This window comes from Globicephala melas, chromosome 3 (genome assembly GCF_963455315.2).
Source record: "Globicephala melas chromosome 3, mGloMel1.2, whole genome shotgun sequence".
NCBI classification, from domain to species: domain Eukaryota; kingdom Metazoa; phylum Chordata; class Mammalia; order Artiodactyla; family Delphinidae; genus Globicephala; species Globicephala melas.
The window spans coordinates 47,659,022-47,682,986 of record NC_083316.1 but is presented as its reverse complement, the minus strand read 5'-3'; the positions used below and the strand labels follow the sequence as shown (position 1 = coordinate 47,682,986).

Genomic DNA, 23,965 nt, shown 5'->3' with positions numbered 1-23,965 from the left:
CCTCTCACTGTTGTGGCCTCTCCCGTTGCGGAGCACAGGCTCCGGACACGCAGGCTCAGCAGCCATGGCTCATGGGCCTAGCCGCTCTGCGGCATGTGGGATCTTCCCGGACCAGGGCACGAACCTGTGTCCCCTGCAACAGCAGGTGGACTCTCAACCACTGCGCCACCAATTAGTCATACTGGATTAAGACTGGTCCTAAGGACCTCATTTTAACTTAATTACCTCTTTAAAGACTCTGTCTCCAAATACAGTCTGATGTACTGGGGGTTAAGACTTCAACACACAATTTGTGGGGACCCAATGCAGCCATAACAATTAGGAATGAAAGAGGTAACATCACACAGATTCTGAAGATATTAAAAGAAAAATATGGTAATATTATGGTCAGTCTTATGCCAAAAAAATTTGGAAAATTAGACAAAATGGCAGATTCTTTGGAAAAATATTGGTTGGCCAAAAAGTTCCTTCAGTTTTTAAGTAAAAATAAAAGACACATTTTTCATTTTCACCAAGAATTTTACTGAACAACATATTCACCCTTTTGTTCCACTACCTTCTGCCATATTTCAGGCAACTTCATAATTCTATCTTCCCAAAACTTTTAATCTTTTTGAGCAAAGAACTGTTCCAGGTGCCTTTTACAGTCTTCCAGGGAATTGAAATGTTTTCCATTAAGAGAATTTTGTAAAGACCAAAATAAATAGAAATCTGAAGGTGCAATGTCTGGTGAATGTGGCGGATGAATCAGAACTTCCCAGCCAAGCTGTAACAGTTTTTTCCTGTTCATCAAAGAAATATGTGGTCTTGCGTTATCCTGATGGAAGATTATGCATTTTCTGTTGACTAATTCCAGACGCTTTTCGTCGAGTGCTGCTTTCAGTTGGTCTAACTGGGAGCAGTACTTGTTGGAATTAATCGTTTAGTATTCCGGAAGGAACTCACAATAGAGGACTCCCTTCCAATCCCACCATATACACAACATCACCTTTGGAGGAAGACTGGCCTTTGGTGTGGTTGGTGGTGGTTCATTTCACTTGTCCCATGATCTCTTCTGTTCCACATTATTGTACAATATCCATTTTTCATCACCCATCATAATTTGTTTTAAAGATGTAACGTTTTCGTTACATTTAAGTAGAGAATTGCATCGGAAATATAGTAAAGAAGGGTTTTTTCACTTAACTATGTGGAACCCAAACATCAAAGCGATTCACATAACCAAGCTGGTGCAAATGATTTTCAGCACTTGATTTGGATATTTTGGGTATGTCAGCTATCTCTTGCGTGGTATAACACTGATTGTTCTCAATTAATATTAGTCTCGATTTGATCACTATCAACTTCAACTTGTCTACCCGGCCATGGAGCATCGTCCAGCGAGAAATCTCCAGCATGAAACTTTTGCAAACCACTTTTGACATGTTCAATCAGTCAAGCACCTTCTCCATACCCTGCAAAAACTATTTTTTTTTTTTGCGTTTTCGTTGTGTTTTTACCTTTCTTGAAATAATAAAGCATAATATGCCTAAAATGTTGCTTTTTTAGTTCTATCTTCAATATTAAAATGGCTACACAAAAATCCACCAATTTTGATTTTTTTTTTTTTTAGTGCATGCTGATATGACAGCTGTCACAATATATTCTAACGAAATTGTTTCAAATGAAGTTAAAGACTAAAGCCATGTTCCAGAAAAAACCAAACAAACTTTTTGGCAGACCCAATACAACCTACCAAAGGTCAGTCAAGAAGTAACAGATAATCTGAATATCCTGTCTAATAAAGAAATTTAACTTGCAGTTAAAAACTCCTGGCCTAGATAGCTTCACTGGTGAAACCTATCAAATATTTAAAGAAGAAGTAATATTAACTCTACACAAACTCTTACAGACTTTTGAAGAAGGAATATGTCTAAACTCATTTCATGAGATCAGCATTATTACCCTGATATCAAAACCAAAAAAAGACAAGAAAAGAAGAATTACTAACTAGTATCCCTCAAGAACACAGATATAAAAAGTCTAAACAAAACTTTAGATAACTCAATCAAAAATATATAAAAAAGTAAAACATAAGGAACAAGGCAAGACTGTTCATTCTTATCTCTTCTATTACACAGTGTACTGGAGGTTCTAGCCAATGCAAATAGGCGAGATTAAAACAAAGACATCCAGGTTGGAAAGAATTAAGAAAAATGTCTTTATTCACAGACAACATGATCTTCTATATAGAAAATCTGATGGAATTGACAAAAAAGCTACTATAATTAATAACTGAGTTTAGCAAAGTCACAGGATAGAAGATCAATATACAAAAACCTACTGAATATTTATCCGATGGCAACAATCAGAAATTAAACTTGAAAAACATTATCATAACAATAGCACCAAAAACATGAAGTTGTTAGGGATAAATCTGACAAAAGAAGTGCAATATATGTACAATGAAAGCTACAAACTTTGATGAGAGAAATTAAAGAAGGCCTAAATTAAATGAAGAGATATATAATGTCCAGGGGTCAGAAGATACTTATTATTAAGATGTCAGCTCCCTGCAAAGTGATCTATAGATTTAACACAATCCTAACCAAAATCCCAGGAGGCATTTTTATAGAAATTAACAAAATGATCCTAAAATCCATATGAAAATGCAAAGGACCTAGAAGAGCCAAAATAACTTCAAAAAAGAAGGACTAACAGTACCTGATATCAAGACTTAGAAAGCTACAGTTATCAGGGAACTAAGGCCCTAAGTCAAATAGCCAGGAAGAACCTGAAACCAGGCAATAGCCATTTGAATGAGCTTGGAAATAAATCTTCTACGGCCTGACAAAACCATGTGAATGAGCTTGAAAGTAGATGAGCCCTGAGAGAAGCCTTGAGATGACTGCAGCCAAGACCAACACCTTGTCTGCAGCCTTGTGAGAGACCCTAAGCCAGAAGATCTACTTAAGCCATGCCTAGATTCCTGACTCACGGAAACTGTGAGTTAATAAATGTTTGTTGTTTTAGGCCTGTAACTTTTGGGGTAACTTGTTATGCACCAATAGATAATTAATATATGCAGCTATCTTATCCTCTAATGAAGGAGATCACCATCAACTCTCAGCAATTCCCAGCCAAGCAATTTGGTTATACAGTAGGTCCAGAGACTCTGTGTTGGGACATAAGTTGATTACAGATAATTCTAGAGTCATATAATCATAGAACATTAGAGACAGATGGGGCCTTAAAGGATACCGAACCCAGCCTTTTAATCTGACAGATGAAAAACAGAGGTAAAATAGATTTGCCCAAAATGACCAAGGTAGTAAATGCACATTGGAGGACCTGAGCATAACCCAGGTCTTCTGATGCTGGCACAAGGATAGCATTGTGCCATATATATTATTTTATGAAGTTTATTTTGAAAATTATTGGTGGGGAGTTCCTGTGGCTTGAGAAAAGCATGCTAAACAATTATTAATTATTAATAATAAAGCAATAAAAGTGCATATGATATTTCATACTGAGATATTAATTGTGTTAATGATAGGTATGGTCTAATATGTCTAAAAATTAATTTTTACCTGACTTTATTCTGAAATTTAGTTTTATATTTTAATGAGTATGTGTGATTAAGTAAAGATTAATATTCCATTAAAAAGCCATACTGGATCAGAGCCTTTCTGTCTCTTCCTATTATACTCTACTTTGTGTGTATTTTAGGGTTCTCATTAATAATGCTTATTACTGTCAACAAAAAACTAGCTTAAACTTAACAAAATAACAAAAAAGGAAAAAAATGGAAGATACACTGTGATCTGAATTATGAAGATAAAGCTTTTGAGAGGCTCTGTATAAGAACTACACATCATGCCATGGATTAAACTTAAAAGGTTCCCTGAAACTTTGTAAGACTGTTCAGTAGCTAGTAGTATACTAGCTAGTACTATACTATCTCCCACATCTGAACCTTGAGTGTCCTTTATGTTAGGAACCAATTGCTTTGGTGTACCATTCCATGTCTTTCTTTTTAAAATGGACTATTTTCAGCAAATCAGCAAAGTCCCCAAAATGTCTCTTCCTTATGTAGTTTCAATTTTAAATGCATTCATTCACCAAATATTGATTGAGCTTGCACTTATTTTATGTTAAGTGTTGAACTAGGCCCTAAGAATACAAGGATGAGCAAGGTAAAGACTCTACACTAGAGAATCTTCAAGTCCAGGTAGAGGAGGTAGACAAGTAAACAGGGAATACTCTACAGTGTGTTGTGTTATGCTGTGGAGAGGCATCAAGTGAGATGAAAAACAAAAACAGGAACATCCCACTAAGCACTAGGGGGTGAGAGGTAGGGTCAGAAAAGATGTCCAAAGGAATCCGTGTCTACCCTAATACTTGAAGGATAAGCAGGAATTAGCCTAATCATTATGGAGTAGGCAATACAATATAATATTAAGAGTAAAGACTCTGGAGACAGATAATTTGGGTTCTTGGCTATAGCTGCTATTTGTATTTAGGGAGTTATTTAATCTCTCTGTGCTTCACTTGGAGGAATCAACAGAGAATTTATACAAGTTATTACGACTACATGATCTACCTGCATCTATGACTATATACTCTACTTTTCTGCTACTACTACTGAGGAACTTTCCATGCTCTTGTCAAAGGCCAATTCTTCCACAAGTGTATTAGATCCTGTCCCATCTTGCTTTCTCAAGGTCTTCCTCCTGCATCATTAATGCTTCCTTTTTGACTGGAACTTTCTCATCACTATTACAAAATTTGGTTACTTCTACTGTCTTTAAAACAAAACATAATAAAATTCCTCTCTTGACTCCACTTTCCCATGCAGGTACTGCCTCAACACTCTCCCTTCTTTTACAGATAAACTCCTCATAAGCATTATCTATACTTATTCTCTCCAAATTCTCTCTTGCTATTCTTTTTTTTTAATCAGGCTTTTGTTCCTAACACTCTGCAGAACTATTTTTATCAGGATCGGTGACTTCCTGTTCTTAAAGCAAAGAATTAATTCTTCATCCTTATTTGACATGGTTGATCACTTCTTCCTCCTTGACACTTTTTCTTTTATTTCCCACTTTTCTGGCTGCTCCTTTTTTGTCTTCATTGTCTCTAAACCCTGTTATAGCCTAGGGGTCAGTCTTGGAACTTCTCATTTTCTTTCTTTTTTTTCTTTATAATTCTTTTCTTTTCTTTTTTTTACTGGAGTATAGCTGATTTACAATGCTGTGTTAGTTTCAGGTGTACAGCAAAGTGAATCAGTTATACATATACATATATCCATTCTTTTATAGATTCTTTTCTCATACAGGTTATTATAGAATATTGAGTAGAGTTCTCTATGCTATACAGTAGGTCCTATTATCTATTTTATATATAGTAGTGGTTATCTATTTTATATATAGTAGTGTGTATATGTTAATCCCAAATTCCTAATTTATCCCTCCCCCCTCCCCTTTCACCTTTGGTAACCATAAGTTTGTTTTTTACATCTGTGACACTACTTCTGTTTTGTAAAGTTCATTTGTACCATTTTTTTAGATTCGACATATAAGCGATATCATATGATATTTGTCTTTCTCTGACTTACTTCACTTAGTATCATAATCTCTAGGTCTATCCATGTTGCTGCAAATGGCATTATTTCATTCTTTTTATGGCTGAGTAATATTCCATTGTATATACGTACCACATCTTCTTTATCCATTTCTCTGTTGTTGGACACTTAGGATGCTTCCATGTCTTGGCTACTGTAAAGTGTGCTGCAATGAACGTTGCGGTACATGTATATTTTGAATTATGGCTTTCTCCAGATATATGCCCAAGAGTGGGACTGCTGGATCATATGGTATGAACTTCTCATTTTCTATTTACACACATTCCCTGATCTCATCCTGTCTCCTGGCTTTTCAATACCATTTATTTGCTGTCAACTTCCACATTTTATCTCCAGCCCAAAGTTTTCCACCAAATTCTTAGCTTATATACAACTTAATACCTCTACTTGGATATCTAATAGATATCTCAAACTTCATTTTCAAACTTGATCTCATTTTCCCCCCAAATGTCCTCCTTCCAGTCTTGCCCCTCTCAGTCAATGGCAACTGCACTTTTCCAGGTGAGGCCCAAAAGTTTAACAGTCATCACTGACTGCTCTCTTTCTCTCACATTGCACATCCAATCTGTCAGCAAATCTCATTGGCTCTACTTTTACAAGAGATCCAGAATGCAACTACTTCTTTCCACTCTCACTGTTACTCTGGTTCAAGCCACAATTAGCCCTTGCCTGAGTTATTACAAGAGCATACTGTCTCCAAGTTTTCTTTATGCCCCTCCTCAGTCTCTTTGCAATGCAGCAGCCAGACTGATCCTGTTAAATATAATTCAGGGCATACAACTACTCTTTTCAAAACCTTCCAGCGGCTTCCAATCTCAGAGTAAAAGCCAGAGTCCTTACAATGGCCTATAAGGCCTACAAGATTGAGCAACCTATTACTTTTCTAACCTCATTTATTACCTTCCCTCTGGCTCTACTCCAGTCACGCTGGCTTCCGTACTATTCCTTAAAAACCTGAGCATGCTCCTGCTTCAGGGCATTTGCACTAGCTCTCCAGGAATGCTCCTCTGCTTCTTATCTTCATGACCAGCTCCTTCTGCCTTTATTCAAAAGTCATCTTCTTGGGGCTTCCCTGGTGGCACAGTGGTTAAGAATCTGCCTGCCAATGCAGGGGACACGGGTTCGATCCCTGGTCTGGGAAGATCCCACGTGCCGTGGAGCAACTAAGCCCGTGCACCACAACTACTGAGCCTGCGCTCTAGAGCACGTGAGACACAACTACTGAGCCCACGCACCACAACTAATGAAGCCCACGCGCCTAGAGCCCATGCTCCATAACAAGAGAAGCCACCGCAATAAGCCCACACACCGCAACTAGAGAAAGCCTGTGTGCAGCAACGAAGACCCAACACAGCCAAAAATAAAAATAAATAAAATAAATAAATTTATTTTATTTAAAAAGTCATCTTCTCAACAAGGCCATTTCTTTATACTATTTAAAACTGTAAAACCCTCCACAACACTTCCTATTCCCTTTATCTGCTTTATTTTCTGTGGCCATTAACATACTATATAGTTATTTATCTGATTTATTATCTTTCTTCCACCCACTCTCCCACTCCAGAATGTAAACTCCATGAATTCAGAGGTCCTCAATAGATGTTTATTAAATAAATGAATGAAAAGGGTGAACCGTTTAATACATATCATGGCAGGAAATGCAGCGTGTGGGTACCTGTATTCTGCTACTAACAATTGACAAATACAGTATTCATCTGGACCTGAAAATACTTTAGATTCACTTGGGGTTGACACTATTCACTTTAAGTTTTTTTCTTTCCTTTCCTGTATACAGTGTTTTGTGTATTTATTTATATTTTACTTTACTTTTTCATGGTATGGAGTTCTTATTTTTTACATTTAATTGATATGCAACACTATAAAAATAATTTTTGTTTCAATGTTTGGTTGATACATTTGTTTTAAGGGTGTGCCCCATGGGAGGGTTATGCTAAATTATTAAGATCAGGACAGAGCCATAAAAAGCATTAGAATTTCATTCTAATTCTCTGAAAGTCTCAAACGCTTAAAAATGAGTCACTACCTATTTATTTATAACTTAATTTATTTCTATAAACATTTTAATTCTATATTACTATTGGAAAAAATGATAAAATAGGTTCATTATAAGAAGGTGCAAGCATTATTTGAGAATTGCAAATGTCGCTTATAACACTGGAGAGTCTGTTAAAATAAAAAAGCTCAGGGACTTCCCCGGTGATCCAGTGGTAAAGAATCCGTCTTCCAATGCAGGGGGCATGGGTTCGACGCCTGGTAGGGGAACCAAGATCCCACACGCTGCGGGGCAACTAAGCCTGCGTGCCACAACTACTGAGCTCACGTGCCTCAACGAGAGAGCTTGTGTGCTACAAACTACAGAGCCCATGCCCTGGAGCATGCATGCCACAACTAGAGAGAAACCTGCGGGCCACAATGAAGAGCCTGCGCCACAATGAAAGATACTGCGTGCCTCAACAAAGATCCCGCATGCTGCAACTAACACCCAACGCAGCCAAAAAAAATAAATTAAATAAATAAATATTTTTTTAAAAAGTAAGAAAGCTCAATTACTCCTGGACATTGCCAGTTTATATTCTGTATTTCTTCAAAAAGTCCCTGGTATCTACCCATTTTAATGTTCTTTTCTCATAGTTCTACTATTTTCATAGCTAATAAAGAAAAATGGAAAAGATATGTCCAGGGAAATATTTACACTCACATGCTGACATAAAAATAACTCAATGCCTATAGCTACCATATGTTAGGTATAATGCTAAACCCACCAGGAAGCAAAGGGTCCACTGCTTACAGTGTGTAGCTGTATTACCCAGGCAGTTTATCTCATCTTTCTAGAACTTAGATTCCCTATTAAATGGGACTACAGTGTCTACCTCATAGGATTATTGTGATAATTAAAACAATATAATGATTGTGAAGCAATGGCATAATACCAGGTATACAGGTAAACACTTGACAAACGTTAAGTGATATATAAGATAGGTATTGGTATTTTAGTTAAGGTTCTTTTAGTTTCAAATAACAAGGGTTAACTCAAGCTAGATTTCAAGTATTTAATATATACTTACTGAGCACTTACTATGTGCTTTCCTATGTGCCAGGCACTAGGCTAAGAACTGGTAATAAACAAGGGGAAATTTATAGCACAGATGTGGGATGGCACTTAGAACCTGACGGCAGACTTTCAGATGAACTTCATTCAGAAAGAAATGGAACTGGGAATTGGAAAGTTGCTGAAAACATAGGAAATATTCTCTGCCTTGCTACATAGAGTTGACTCTTGAACAACACAGGGATTAGAGGCACTGACCCCCTCATAGTCAAAAATCCACCTATAACTTAACAGTTGGACTTCCATATCTGCAGTTCCACATCTGCAGATTCAACCACCACGGACCGTGTAATACCATAGTATGAACTTACGGAAAAAAATCTGCGTATAAGTGGACCTGCTTCTAACCTGTGCTGTTCAAAACAAAAAAATCAAAACAAAAAACAAACACCTGTGTTGTTCAAGGGTTAACTGTACTTCTCTTTGCAGACTGGTTTCTATTTTCTTCTTAGTAGATAAAGAAGTTTTTTTTCTGCAACAAAGTTTAGATAGTGGATTGAAGATAGCCACCCATGTGCTACCAAGTTCATATGATACTACTCCAGCCTTATGGAAAGACTGCTACTATTTTCTCTTCCTTTCATTTTTTTACCTTAATTCCAAAGTCCTGACAGGGATCAAGTGAGTGTCCATCCTTGTTTAAACATGGGGGCAATTAATGGGGTCACTGTAAGTTGAACAAATATTCCAAATGGCATCTACAGCAAGTATTATCCACAATTTATAAAAGAGGAAGCTAAGACTGAGAGGTATGAGTTACTTTCCCACGTGCATGTGGGTAGAGTGCCAGAAACAGAATTCAGATCCTCAGGTTGTATAAGTGCAGGGCCAGCATATCAAAGTGAATGCCTTCTTCAATTCTGCATCTAAGAAACTTTGCTTGCCTCACCCTAGTCCCAGCTCTACTAATGCTTCTTAGTTCTTTTCACTATGTTCCCTTACTAAAATGTAGCACCTTCACAACTCTCAAAGAAATGCAAAGTTTAAAAAAAGTTTCATGGATTCAGATTGTAAAAGTTTTTGCAAAGAACATGAAATAATGTTATGTTCTTATTGATTTTGTGTATAAACTATTTGCCTTCCAAAAGACACTACTAAAAGCAGAAACTTACCTTCCCATTCTGCTGGGATATCCCCTACTTCATAGTCTATTTCTCTTTTATTTGCTGATTCTACAATTCTTTTCTCTCGAATAGTTTGTCCTGTAAGACAAAAGTGATTATTACATTTTTAAATGAACCCATGATACAGTAGTTACTACATGAAATATTTTCTCTTTAGATATTACACACCTCCTCCTATGATAAGAGAATTAACAGGGAAAAGAATAGATTCCATTTAGAATTAGGTATATTAGAAAAAGCAGTTTCTAAACTACTTCAGAAATTTTAAATTTCCTACATTGTATGCAAAATTAATTTTGGTAGAATAAGTCTAGATTCTGTGTACAGAAAAAGAGAAACCAATTAATTTGCAGGCCAATAAAAAACATTTTAATAAACAACAGAATGTTTAACTCCTTCAAACTCTGCAGGTATATATATCAGAGGTGCCAGTGGCTGCTGCTATTGCCTAAGGGAATCAACATTCATGGCCCCACTATGGAAAATAATATGGAGGTTCCTTAAAAAACTAAAAACAGAGTTATCATACGACCCAGCAATCCTACTCCTGGGCATATATCCAGAAAAGATGAAAACTCTAATTTGAAAAGATACATATACTACAATGTTCACAGCAGCACTATTTACAATAGCCAAATATGGGAGTAACCTAAGCGTCCATCTACAGATGAATGGATAAAGGAGATGTGGTATATATATATATATATATATATATATATATATATATATATATATATATACATACACACTATGGAATATTACTTGGCCACAAAAAAGAATGAAATATTGCCTTTTGCAGCAACTTGGATGGACCTAGAGATTATCATACTAAGTGAAGTAAGTCAGAAAGAGAAAGACAAATACCATATGATATCACTAATTTGTGGAATCTAAAAACTAATACAAATGAACTTATTTTCAAAACAGAAAGACTCACAGACATAGAAAACAAACTTATGGTTACCAAAGGGGAAAGGGAGGAAAAGGAAAGATTAATTAGGAATATGGGATTAATAGGTACAAACTACTATACATAAAATAGATAAGCAACAAGGATTTACTGTATAGCACAGGGAATTATATTCAATATCTTATGATAAGCTATAATGGAAAACAATCTGAAAAGTATATATATATATACATATATATATATGTATATATATAAAACTGAAACACTTTGCTGTACACCTGAAACTAACACAATATTGTAAAACAACTATATATCAATTAGAAAAAAGAGCCTTGATTATAACCTTTCAAAGCAGCAGCAGCTTTGTCAAAATGGTGATTTCAAAACATATTACTTTGTCATTGAAACTTTGATCCTGAGGAAACCAGGTAAGTTTCTATTTCCCAACAGTTAAAAAATGTGCCTGCCTACTCCAGGGAATGCAGGCTAAAACAGAGAAGGTATTGGTAGGTAATGATGAGAGGAGAAGTATGGCTTAACAATGGTCAGAACAGTCAGGGAGAGAAATCTGGGCCTTGCAAAATACCACTTTCTCTTCCCACTCCTAGGCCAACCTTACACTATGCCAAATAGATTGGGTCACATAATTCAAGAAATTGACTTTGTTGACTGCAAATCTCTCTCCTAAACTACCTGAAATTCTACATTAAAAAATTCCTTCGGGAATTCCCTGGCAGTCCAGTGATTAAGACTCTGCGCTCCCAATGCAGGGGGCATGGGTTCCATCCCTGGTGTGGAACTAAGATCCCGCATGCCGCAAGGAAGGTACGGCAAAAAAAAAATCCTTCAATTGAAGACAAGGAAATTTCTAGGAGTGACTGTGCAGGAGAAAGGGAGACACAAAAGGGTAGCCTAAGAATACTGAGTGGCTAGTTTTATTTCCTCTGCCTTAGTAATAGTAAGTGAAAGGCTAGAATTTCCTAGACAAGCCATTAATGGCTAATAACTCTGAGATGAGCTCAAGGAATCTCTGCATTTTATTATGGACTCATTTAACTGGGCTGATTTAATCCTAATACAGAGGTTTTCCAAGTTTTATAAAGAGGAGTTACCTTTTGCTTATCTTATCCAATAAATACACAGGAGGACAAGGGATTAGTAGTAAAGTCCCCAGGGTGTAGGGACAAGAATTAGGGTAAAAGGAGCCTCTAACAATGACAGCTGCACTACTCTCATAGCAGAGGCTCAACATATATACATATATTTTTACTAAAAGGCTATTTATATCCAAATATATAAACACATCATAATAACAAGTTACCATAAATTTAGCATAGACTAAATTTACTAAAGTATGTTTACATTACAATTTTCAAAATGTTTGAAAGAGTCAAAATATCTGTGTCTTCATATATTCCTTATCTAAATACCAGGATGTAAGTATATCTTTTTAGCAATAACAAGTACAGAAAAGAAAATTATCATCTAAAATACGAAATGCTAACAGATGGCCTTCTGAAAGTACATGTGTGTTCTATAAGCTTTTAAGTGTATGTCAATGAAATTTAGTGCATAGGGAGAGAACAGAGATGTCTACCATTTCCAGCAGCACCACTAAATGCATATATAAGTAAGTATATCTATATGTCTGTGACATAAAAATTAACTTTTTATTCCTACCCTCAAGTTTATAAACTTCCTTTGTATCCTAAGAGTTTTAAGAATCAAAATTCATACCTATTTTTGTGTATATGGAAAGACAGGAAGAGTAATTCATGAGTTAGTCACAGATAATTGCTGAAAAAAACCTTTGTTTACAAATAGATGACATCAAAAGTTTATGAAATGCATGTACACATCTTTAGCAATATAAAATAAGGCCATTAATTTATTGAATAAACTCTTGGTAATCAGATATGGGCTTTTCCCTCCAAATAAATTGTTTTAAGACTACTCCTTCTGTACAATTTTTATGAATTGGGAATAAAACTTATGCCTCCCACTGAGTAGGAAATTATGCACAAATTGTACACTTGCTCATCCTAATATGCTTTCATACAAGAGTTGTAAAGACAATCCTACTTCTCATAGCAAAATAAATTTCCATCTAGTAAATGGAGCAAATTTAAGTACTTACTCAAGTGTTAAAATTTTAGGGTCTAATTTACATTTAAAAATTAACTTAGGGACTTCTTTGGTGGCGAGTGGTTAAGAATCCACTTGCCAATGCAGGGGACATGGGTTCGATCCCTGGTCCGGGAAGATCCAACATGCCGCAGAGCAACTAAGTCCGTGTACCACAACTACTGAGCCTGCGCTCCAGAGCCCGCGAGCCACAACTACTGAAGCTCGCAAGCCTAGAGCCTGTACTCCTCAACAAGAGAAGCCACCACAAGGAGAAGCCCACGCACTGCAACGAAGAGTAGCCCCTGCTCGTCGCAACTAGAGAAAGCCCGCACGCAGCAATGAAGACCCAAAGCAGCCAAAGATAAATAAATAAAATAAATAAATTTTAAAAAATTAACTTAATAACAAAAACTTTTAATCTAATATATGTATAGGTTTAATAAGTCCTAATACAATAATAAACAATTGACAGTGGCGTACTCAATGAGTATTAAGTAAAACACTATATTTACATGGTGTTTTACTTAATATTAAACAATATTAGATTTAATTAAAACAGTCAAAATAAAAGTTTGAATTCAAGTAGATCATAATGATCAATGGTATACGGATTTAAAGACTGGGTAAGTAACAGTACAATTTCCCAAACTTAAAAAAATTTAAAGCTACCTGCCATTGAACTAATTGCCCTATGACGATAGCAGGTTTCCTATTCCTTTATTTAAAAAAATATGGGGCTTCCCTGGTGGTGCAGTGGTTGGGAGTCCGCCTGCTGATGCAGGGGACACGGGTTCGTGCCCAGGTCTGGGAGGATCCCACATGCCGCGGAGCAGCTGGGCCCGTGAGCCATCGCTGCTGAGCCTGCACGTCCGGAGCCTGTGCTCCACAACGGGAGAGGCCACAACAGTGAGAGGCCCGCGTACCGCAAAAAAAAAAAAAAAAAAAAAAAAAAGGAATCCATTCAGTTAAAAGAAAAAAAGGCAAGATTCCCTTTCAGGTATCAGGTAGACGATGGGTTTAGATAAGAGATGGATTTCATCTGTTCTACTGGGTTTCTGGGATAGAGTAAGAACCCTGGACACAGACTCAGGAAAGAGGAGTTAGAGCAGAGTTCTCAACTTCAGTCATTCAAGTGCCAGCTTTGCAATTTTGGTCACACTTTGTAGTATTATATTCCTAATATTTTTCTTTAATTTGGCTTGCTTTTTTCTTCAATATTCACTTTTTACTTTACCTCCCCCCAAAAAACCCCATGAAATCACTGACTAAATACACTAGTTGTATTTTGTGTTCAAACATACATAAAATAGATATATCTTAAAAATGTAACGGGCTGTCTTTGTACCTGCTGAAGTCATCTTGTAGACCACATTTCGAAAACCACACTGGTCTATAGAGACAGGCCCAGCAGAACATACAGTGATACAGGGCAAAGGAACCAACATACCAGTAAGAAATTCCTGTGGATAGGAAACAGCTGATGAACATCAAAGTCTTGCTTGGATTGTGTTTACCCTTCATTTCATAAAATCCTATGTTATGTACAATCTTATGTTATGTTTGAAAGAAGAGGGCAGAGATCTTAGAAGTAGGAAGGGAGTGGCACTCGTCTGAGTATATACTTCTCAATAAGTTTGAAAGCATGCTAATGTTCTGTATATTCAAAAAATTAAATCAACATGGATGTGAAAGGGAAAAAAAGAAGGAAATGAAAGCAAACTGCAACAAATAAACCCAACTTTATTTCAGACTAATAACATAACCACACTGAATGGGGAAAGAAAAGAAAGTGGTATGTGCCTATGTACCCTTACTTTCAGGAAGGAAAAGAACTGCAAACACATCCTGAACTGTTTGTAGTATGTTTGTTTTCTGCAGTGGTATGGGCGAGGCAGTTCTGAAACTACTCTAGATATATTATATGATTCAGCAAATGAGTAAATGTGTTAATGTTATTGGAAGCAGGGTTCTCATTGTAGAAGGACATACAGATATGTAATGGGGAAAGGTAAAAAAGTACAGGGGTCAGATTGAAACTGGAGATATCAGTTACTTATGATAAATAAGATAGATAAGTATTTATACACAGATATATGTATTTCCATGCATACATATGTATATATTTTCCTGGTTCTATGTGCAGAAAGAGCCTAGAAGCAAAGACCCTAATAGCAATAAGGACCCCTAGAGCCCAAATCTTGGCCTCTACGCCATTATCCATCAAAAGAAACCACGATTCCTCAGGAAAATGGCTGATTCCAGGCCTAGGGCAGGGTGGGTTCAAGATGAGCCTGGAGCATCTTGCTATGTCAGAAAATAAGATTTCTCAAAAAAAAAAAAGAAAGAAAAAAACAATGTTAATAGGGGCCTATCACAAGGACTTAAGGGCCAGCTTCAGGGCCAGTTTAGCTGACACTGGCTAAATCTGGGATAACCTGAGCACCAAAATAATCCAGGAATTATAGACCAGCAATTGTCAAAGTGTGATAGGGAAGTCTGAGGGGTACTTACGACTCTTTTAAGGTGTCTGTGAGGCCAAACCTATTTTAATAATACTAGATGTTATTTGTCTCTTTCACTTTTATTTTTTCATGAATGTACAGTGGAGTTTTCCAGAGGCTACATGATATGTGATATAGTAACATACTGAATGAGGAAACAGATATGAAAAATCTAGCTGTCTTTTATTAAGCCACACATTAGGGGATCTGTAAAACAAAGCAATGCTACTCTTTTCTCTAAATGTTTCTGTTTTGGAAAGTATAGTTACTTCTGATCAAAAATATATTCTTTCTGTAAACATTTATTACATTTATTAGGGTTATTTTTAATGAATTAAACACTTTTAAAATTCTGTTTCAGTTTCAATGTGATAAATATTAATACATATCTCATAAACAAAGCTTTTTCAATAATTGTGAAGAGTTTAAAAGGATCCTGAGACCAAAATGCTTAAGAACTATATACCACTGGAAAAAAAAAAAAAAGAAAAAAGGAACCCATAAAGGTAAACTACTAAAGATATAGATAAATAGATGGATAAATAAATAAATAGAGATAAAGGAGCTGCTGCTTACCACAGTACTAAAGAGTAAATGTGTAGCAAGTGCCAGAGCTGGAAAATCATCATTTTGTAACCATCTTGATAAAGAATGGTTTTTGCAAGAATCATTAATGGCAGGAGATTCTGTCTTTTGTTTTTTATTTAGAAAGAATTTCCCTTTCCTCTACCTGCACTGTGTTCTTACACATTTGAAAGCTGAACAAGACTTACACATTAAAAGGATGGTTGGGTTAGAAATTTATAAAATTTCTAATTTGGTACCTCAAATACTGCCTTCCTAGGGTCTTAGTGATCCTACTGATGAGTAAGACCCTTGACAGGTACCAGTCTGAGGCAGGTGACACCAACGGTCCAGAAGAATGAAACAGCAGACTTAGACATCTCTCCTTCCCTGGGCCACTGCTCCTTCCTTAATCCATCCACACAGGCCAGGGAAAATATTTAAGCAGGCTTTAATCTTTAAATTTTGAAGCATCAGAACTCACAAGCTATCTATTATAGTGGAAAAGGAATTTTCTTCCATCAGTACCAAATCAAAGGTGAAGGCCTATATTGGTCGTGACCCACTAGCACGTGTGATCTTGGTGAGGGTTTTCAACCAGCTGTCTACTTCCAGCCCAATAGTTCCCACTGGTGGGGCACTGCGAGGAGAGATGAATGGAATTCAGAGGTGACTTTGGGGTGGAAAGAGAGATTGGGCTGAGTAAAGTGACACATCTCTGAGACAGCTATCCCCCTGAAAACAAGCAAGATTCAGGCCTTTGATGCCTGACAGGAGCCCCTGGCTTGGAGGAATGGTAATGAAGTAGGTAGGATGGCCAAGGTAAGACCCTTTCTGTCTGACTGATGTCTGGCCCTTTACCCCAGTGGCAGAGATCAGTGCAAACCAGGTGATAATTCTAAATCAGTTTGCGTAGTGATGTATAAAAGACTGAATTTTGCATACGAAAGGAGGCTTAGAAGTGTCAATGCATAATATATGAAAGCAAGGGCTATTGAAAGCCAAGAACCATACTACGTATGTTAGATTTGGGGACTTTAAACCTTGTTATTCTGAACCCTCGTAAATTTTTTTTTAAAACATCAATTAAGAGTACTAAAATAAGAATCCTTACACTGAAAGTCATTTTCCCATATGACTTAAAGCATAATTTGACTGAAGTTACTCAGATGTAGCATTTTTTTATTAAGAACCTGCTATGTACCAGGCAATGTTTAGGTGCCTTTCATATGTTATCTCTTATCTTTAAAACAATCTTTTAGAGATGAGGCAAAAGAGGCATTAGGTGATGAGATTATCCAAATATACATGGCTAATTAAAGTAATATAGCCAGTATTTGTACCTAAGTATTTTTCTGACTCCCAACAGTACGCATTTTCCATTTAAGATTTTAAAATTAGCATTTACAAAGTTTGCACATGGTATCATTACAGATATCCAATTAAAAACTAACATTTTATTCATAACTATCATAAGCTATTATTTTCCTAGAGTGATCAAATGAGGCATTCCTACTTGAAAATGTGATGAGTCTATAATTTGACATATTCTACATATATTTATGTGAGCATGGAAGACTATCTCAGCAGGTCTCAGCAGGTAATACTTTTTTAAAAGCAATTAAAGAGAACTTCCAGATAAGCTTTCAGAATTTTTAAGACTGCCAACTAGTTCAATGGACTACCTAAAATCTTATTAGCTTCCCCATTCTTACAGTTTTCCCATAAGGAATCTCAGCTTCTTCTATCTTAGAAAATCCAAAATTATTTAAAACACTTGGCTATTCTAAAATGCTTTATATAATATGGTTTAACTTTTCAGGACCCAAAAGCTGAAAGGTCTTAAACTACACCCAGAAAAACAGCAGGAAAATCCCAAGGGACCTATTTCCTCTATTAGCATAAACATTTTGTGGCAAGTTTATAGCACACCAATATTCTTTTGTTTAAATCTGACTTCATCAATTTTTCAAAAGCCATCAATAAAATTTAGGTCTGAAAGTACATAGGAAGAATATCACAATTTAAGAAAAAAGATGAATCTAATGCAAATTGTATCTGTGCTTTCCACATGGACAATAAACTCTTATTTACTATTTATTTTTTTAAGAGTTCCATAGTAATATTATAAGCAAACAAAAATTTAAAGTTCCAAAATGTTATTCAACCAACAAATATATATTAAGAGTCTATTACAATAATCTAGAAAGATTCAAAGTCAAAAATTAAACAGGTTTTCTGATTTCTGATTCTAGTCTCAAATCAAGCACATATGTCTTAGAAATGTCTAGTATTTTACTTCATTTACTGCCTTTCCATTACTGTGGAAATCAAACATTGAAAATTATTATGTTTTTAAAAATAAAAACACTTAAATGTTATGTAAAAAATCATTTATTTTCTAAACTGCAAGGAATTTTTGATTCTCAGAAAAAGTGTAGCTATATTTCTCTTGCCCTTCAGCCCCCAAAAGAGGTAATTATTAAAAAGAAAAATTCAAATGATGGATTCATACTATTTAGTCCATGTAACAATGTGTTCACTTTGAAGAGCTGAAAGAGAAGCAGCTATTTCAGGTTTTCATTGATGTGTAGGAAATCAGTATCTTGAAAGTACTTTATTCATCTAATACATTCTACAGTTCTTTGTAAAGCTAAATTATCTTCAATGTATAAAGTATATTTATATTGAGAATTTGAGCATTTAAGAAAATAACACAAAAAACTAACATTAGGTGATTCTGCTGTGATTACATCTGAATCATGACAGATGAGTTAAATGTCTTAAATACACATAAAAAAGGAAGGAAAATAAAGGGGGGGTAAAAAATTTTGTAGCCTAATTAAATAGGCTTTAAGCTATTATCACATGGAAATTCCAGGTTTTAAAAAGACTATCTTATAATGAGGAAATTTATGATTGACTGGAAAAAAATTTCCATTTTATAGTGAAAGTTGCTAACTAAACCAAGCAAATTCCATATGGTACACCCTTCATAGAAAAAGGAAGAGTATTTTCTCCTCTCAAAATTAGCAAACACTCACAGTGTGGTATAAACCAATATAATCAAGTATTTGATTTCCACTTTGAGAATCCAACTTGAACACTTGGGGCTGTCAATAGAGAGGTAAAGAGAGAAACTGAAGGAATTCATTTTTAAAAGTGGCAAATACTATCAGAATTTAGAGAATTATAAAGTTATGCCACTTGTAAAGTTTGGGCCTAGCCCAAACTTTATTTTCACATTTGAAATTTCTAGATCCAGTTTCACAGAAATCAAATAGTACTTGGTCATCTATCAAAGATCTTAAAAGCAGGGGCTTCCCGGGTGGCGCAGTGGTTGAGAGTCTGCCTGACAATGCAGGGGACACGGGTTCGAGCCCTGGTCCAGGAAGATCCCACATGCCGCAGAGCAGCTAGGCCCGTGAGCCACAACTACTGAGCCTGCGCGTCTGGAGCCTGTGCTCCACAACAAGAGAGGTCGCGATAGTGAGAGGCCCGCACACTGCGATGAAGAGCGGCCCCCGCTTGCCTCAACTAGAGAAAGCCCTCACACAGAAACGAAGACCCAACACAGACAAAAATTAAATAAATAAATAATGAAAATTTTTAAAAAAAGAGTAGCCCCTGCTCTCCGCAACTAGAGAAAGCCCACGTGCAGCAACGAAGACACAATGCAGCCAAAAATTAATTAATTAATTAAATTTTAAAAAAATGTCTTAAAGGCATCAAGGACTGCACTGTTAGCTACCATTAGTAACTCATAGAATATATGACAGTTTTAAATATGGATAATTTAGTGAAAATAAATAAAGTACATTTTGTGATACACTAGTCTTAATTTTAAAATATACATATTTATTTATTAGTCCATGAAATTACTAATACCCTTCATTAATCTATTTAATTTGGTTACCATCAGGCACTACTTACTAATGAACAGAAATCTATTCTGATATAGAAAAAGACCACATAATCATTTAATAATACCTGATAATCATCAGCTTAACAGGAACTGTACAAGTAATTGTGAACCAGATTTCTGAGTATAAAAATTAGGCTCAGTTGGTAAGAGGCAGAGGTGTCAATAATTTTCAAACTCTTGTCTCTAAAAACATCTTCTTTAATAGAGGTCAAATTTATGAAACTGTTCAAAGCAGAGCTTCTCTGGTTGAGGCAGGCAGGGGACACGGGTTTGAGCCCTGGTCCGGGAAGATCCCACATGCCGCGGAGCAACTAAGCCCGTGTGCTACAACTACTGAGCCTGCGCTCTAGAGCCTGAGAGCCACAACTACTGAGCCTGTGTGCTGCAACTACTGAAGCCCGTGCGCCTAGAGCCCATGCTCCACAACAAGAGAAGCCACCGCAATGAGAAGCCCGTGCACCGCAACGAAGAGTAGCCCCTGCTCGCCACAACTAGAGAAAGCCTGCGCACAGCAACGAAGACCCAATGCAGCCAAAAATAAAGTAAATACATAAATAAATTTATTTAAAAAGACAAAATTAGATGACATAAATTTTACCTTCATTCTCTACTCCAGATTCACTGGTAGAAAGACACGCTAATAAACTGTGATTTCACCAAAAAGAAGACTGTTAGGAGCATGAAAAGGTAAGATTGGTCTCATTTTGCTTGTCAGGGTTGCAATAAAGACCATTCATTCTGCTATTTTTACCTACTTATTCCTTATTTTCCATTGATATTAAAAAAGATAAAGAAAAACAAGTTACAAATAGTGAAGATCTGTGAAATGGTAATATTACTTTAAGATGGTTATCTCCAAAATTACTGTGTACATAAAAGTGGGGACTGCCTCTATTCAAGAGTATACTGGTAATGCATGTCAGGATATTACCTACAAAAGAATCAAATAATTGGACTTAAAAATTCTGTTTTAGTAGTAATAAATGATAAAGCTTAATATTCTTTCCTACTCTTTGCTACTTCTTTTTAAGTTTCCAGCATCTAGAGATCACATAATTTAGTCTAATTTAGCAACATATCAATAACATTTTTTAATGCGGTTTTATTTATCAGTATTATCTGACTCATTTAGAAGATGAGCAGAATTATATTTATTGAGCAACATTTATATGTATGGTACTTAGTTGACACACTTCCCACATCCTCCTTTCGCTTTGGGTCTAGAGCAACTTAACTGTTGTATGACAACAGCACCACCTATTGGCTGGCAAAGGGATTGGAATAATCCAAAATACCACCTGCTTCCTTGCCCTTCAGAAAGACTAATGGATAATTTGGGCTCTTTTCTTCATTTGTTATTAAACCCACTTGAAAAAAATTTCAGCTGAGTTAAACCCACTTGAAAAAAATTATTTTCTCATATATATCGTCTCTTTTTTTTCTCCTTCATGTCTCCTGTTAAAAACCTGTAGAGTTATTGCATCTCTCTTGATTCCATTGCTAACCAATGTGTTTTTGTTAACACGCAGTAATTCAGATAAACTGAGGATTAAAAGGGTTTTGTGAATTATTCTGGAAAATGAAATGTCATTTATAACACAATTACTGTTGAAAAATTTACTGAATTTAAGCAAGCTGCTTATGTGGAATTTTGGAATTCAAGTAATTTGTAGGTTGGGAACTTGCTATAATACAAAAACATAAAAAAGCATTAAGACTCTCACTGTAGTTTCCAAGGCAAATAAAGAAATAGAATTCTGATACAAAGCAATATTGGATAGACCTTTCCCCCTTTTCAGAGCTGATGAACATCTATCTGCCTTGTCCTGTGGAATTTGAATATTGCACTACACACAGTGGAACACTCAAAAATGATGAGATGTATTGCTATTTTGCAGTGGCTCATTAAAGGTACACCAATGATATAGGAGAGAACATTAGAACCCATTATTTTAACTTTATCTCTATGATGAAAATAACCACAATTACATCTATAACCCTAACCACTTAATGAGCTCCAATCATGAACTTGGATGTCCTTACACTTCTGTTACGCAGAGTTCTATATCTTTCTGTAATACATCCTTAGTATCTAGCCCTTGAGGTTGTCCTATCTTCATGGTAAGCCCTATAAGTTCTCATCAGTGGGAATTTTGCACTGAGGCAGAGAAACATGTAAGATACCCCAAGCTAACTGATCAATATGAAGTCATTTTTATTGCCAGTACTAATCAAATAGCAAAGGGTTTTGTCCCTTGGCCTTTTCCCTGTATCTCAGTTCTAGAAACTGCTCCTGAAATCCTGATTTGAGCCCAATTTGTTACAGGCAGGGAAAGGGGGCTTCTTTCTGCCCCATATACATTGTAACCATAACTGCTCTCACCTATCTGGACAGAGCCTATTCTTGGTGGAAAGACAGACCCTACTCCCTTACACTGATTCCATGGTCTACTGAGACCTGTTTATGGCCTAATGTTGATGTCAACTGCCCAGGTTGCCAAGACCTCCTTTTGTCTTGCAAATCACCTGTCCAGGACTCTTTTAGTGGCTCCCCAGGACTTGGAAACCTATGGTCCGGCCTGTTTAATCAGTAGTTATGACATCTACCTCTCCTGAGCCTCAACTGCTTTTCCTTTTAAATCTCTCAAATCTTTTGATAGTACTATTACTTTACTCATTTCTTAATTCAAAAACTTCACTTGTTTTTACAAGATGAATATACTTAACATTACATTTTTATGGTTAAATTGGTCAGTATTGTGTTTTTTATCACAAAAATTTTTTCAATTTTTAAAAATTTTAAACAACTTCAATTGATTTTACTAATGCTCCCCTCCCCAACAATGCAAACTTTCAACAAAATACATATACACATATTTATCTTCCTCTAATTTATTCTTTTTATCTCATTATTACATCACCACCCTCACCCAGGCCCTTCTTGTTTCATGCCTATATTAATAGAAAAACCTCTCTAACCATACTATATTGATGTCAATTCTTTATTGTTCAGAAATCTTTTCTTTAGGAAACCATTCATTATTCCATTCCTTTTGATCCTGTTCTGTCCACTGAGTTTGGTGGGGCTATCACCCCTCCATCTACAAGTAGGAATGTAAACTAAGTCTGGCCACAGTATTACATCCTTTTAGCCACAAAAAGTATGTCAGGGATGGGCACATGACTCCAGCTGGGCCAGTAAGCATGTTCCTAGAACTTTTGCTGGAGCTTCCAAGAAAGACTCTCAACCTCTGTGATCATGAGCTATAAAGACCATACAGACCTGGAACTGCTGAGGCCAGCTACACTACATTGTGGAGAAAACCTACCTATGAATGAAACCAATTGGGAGGAAGGTAGAGTCATGTGATAGAGAGAACACACCCTGATGACTGAAGCTATTTTTATTTTTATAAATCAAAAATTAGTCATACTCCTCCAAAATAGTTGTACAGACGATTGATCTCATAGCCATCGTGAAGTTCTGACTGGAAGGTTGTCCTCTTTTGAATCAGCTGCTACAAAGCTCAGAGTTGCAAGCCTGTGTGCCACAAATACTGAAGCCCGCGTGCCTAGGGGCTGCGCTCTGCAACAAGCGAAGCCACCGCAATGAGAAGCCCACGCACCGCAACAAAGAGTAACCCCTGCTCGCCACAACTAGAGAAAGCCCGCTCAGCAACGAAGACCCAATGCAGCCAAAAATAAATAAATTTATATATATATTAAAAAAAGAATATGCAAACATATTAAAAAAAAAAGCTCAGGGTTGCGTTTGTGGTCCACTCTTAGAAAATGTGCAGGTAATTAGAGTTTATATTAAAGCCTCATATCTGGCTCCACTATTCCCTCACCCTGATTTTACTTTCTCCTTTCACTGCAATTTTATGCCTCTATCTTCATCTTTGAGTCTTCAATCTCATGTCTTTTCTGGAAGAAGGAAGAGAATGATCTTATAACACAGTTTTACTGTATCACAACTCTATCACTCTTTCTATACAAAACTTAAGATCCTACTGCATGTATTTTTCTTTATATATATATATATTATTTATTTATTTATT

The 23,965-nt window shown here is 36.2% G+C and overlaps 1 protein-coding gene across 1 annotated transcript in view; it reads right to left on the bottom strand.

Moving 5' to 3' along the window:
• Window positions 1-23,965, bottom strand: part of NDUFAF2 (NADH:ubiquinone oxidoreductase complex assembly factor 2) — a 187,633-nt gene that overhangs the window by 70,373 nt on the left and 93,295 nt on the right. The window contains exon 2 of the mRNA XM_030843888.2: window positions 9,866-9,955. Coding sequence (XP_030699748.1) covers window positions 9,866-9,955 — 90 coding nt within the window. The remainder of the gene's footprint in view (window positions 1-9,865; window positions 9,956-23,965) is intronic.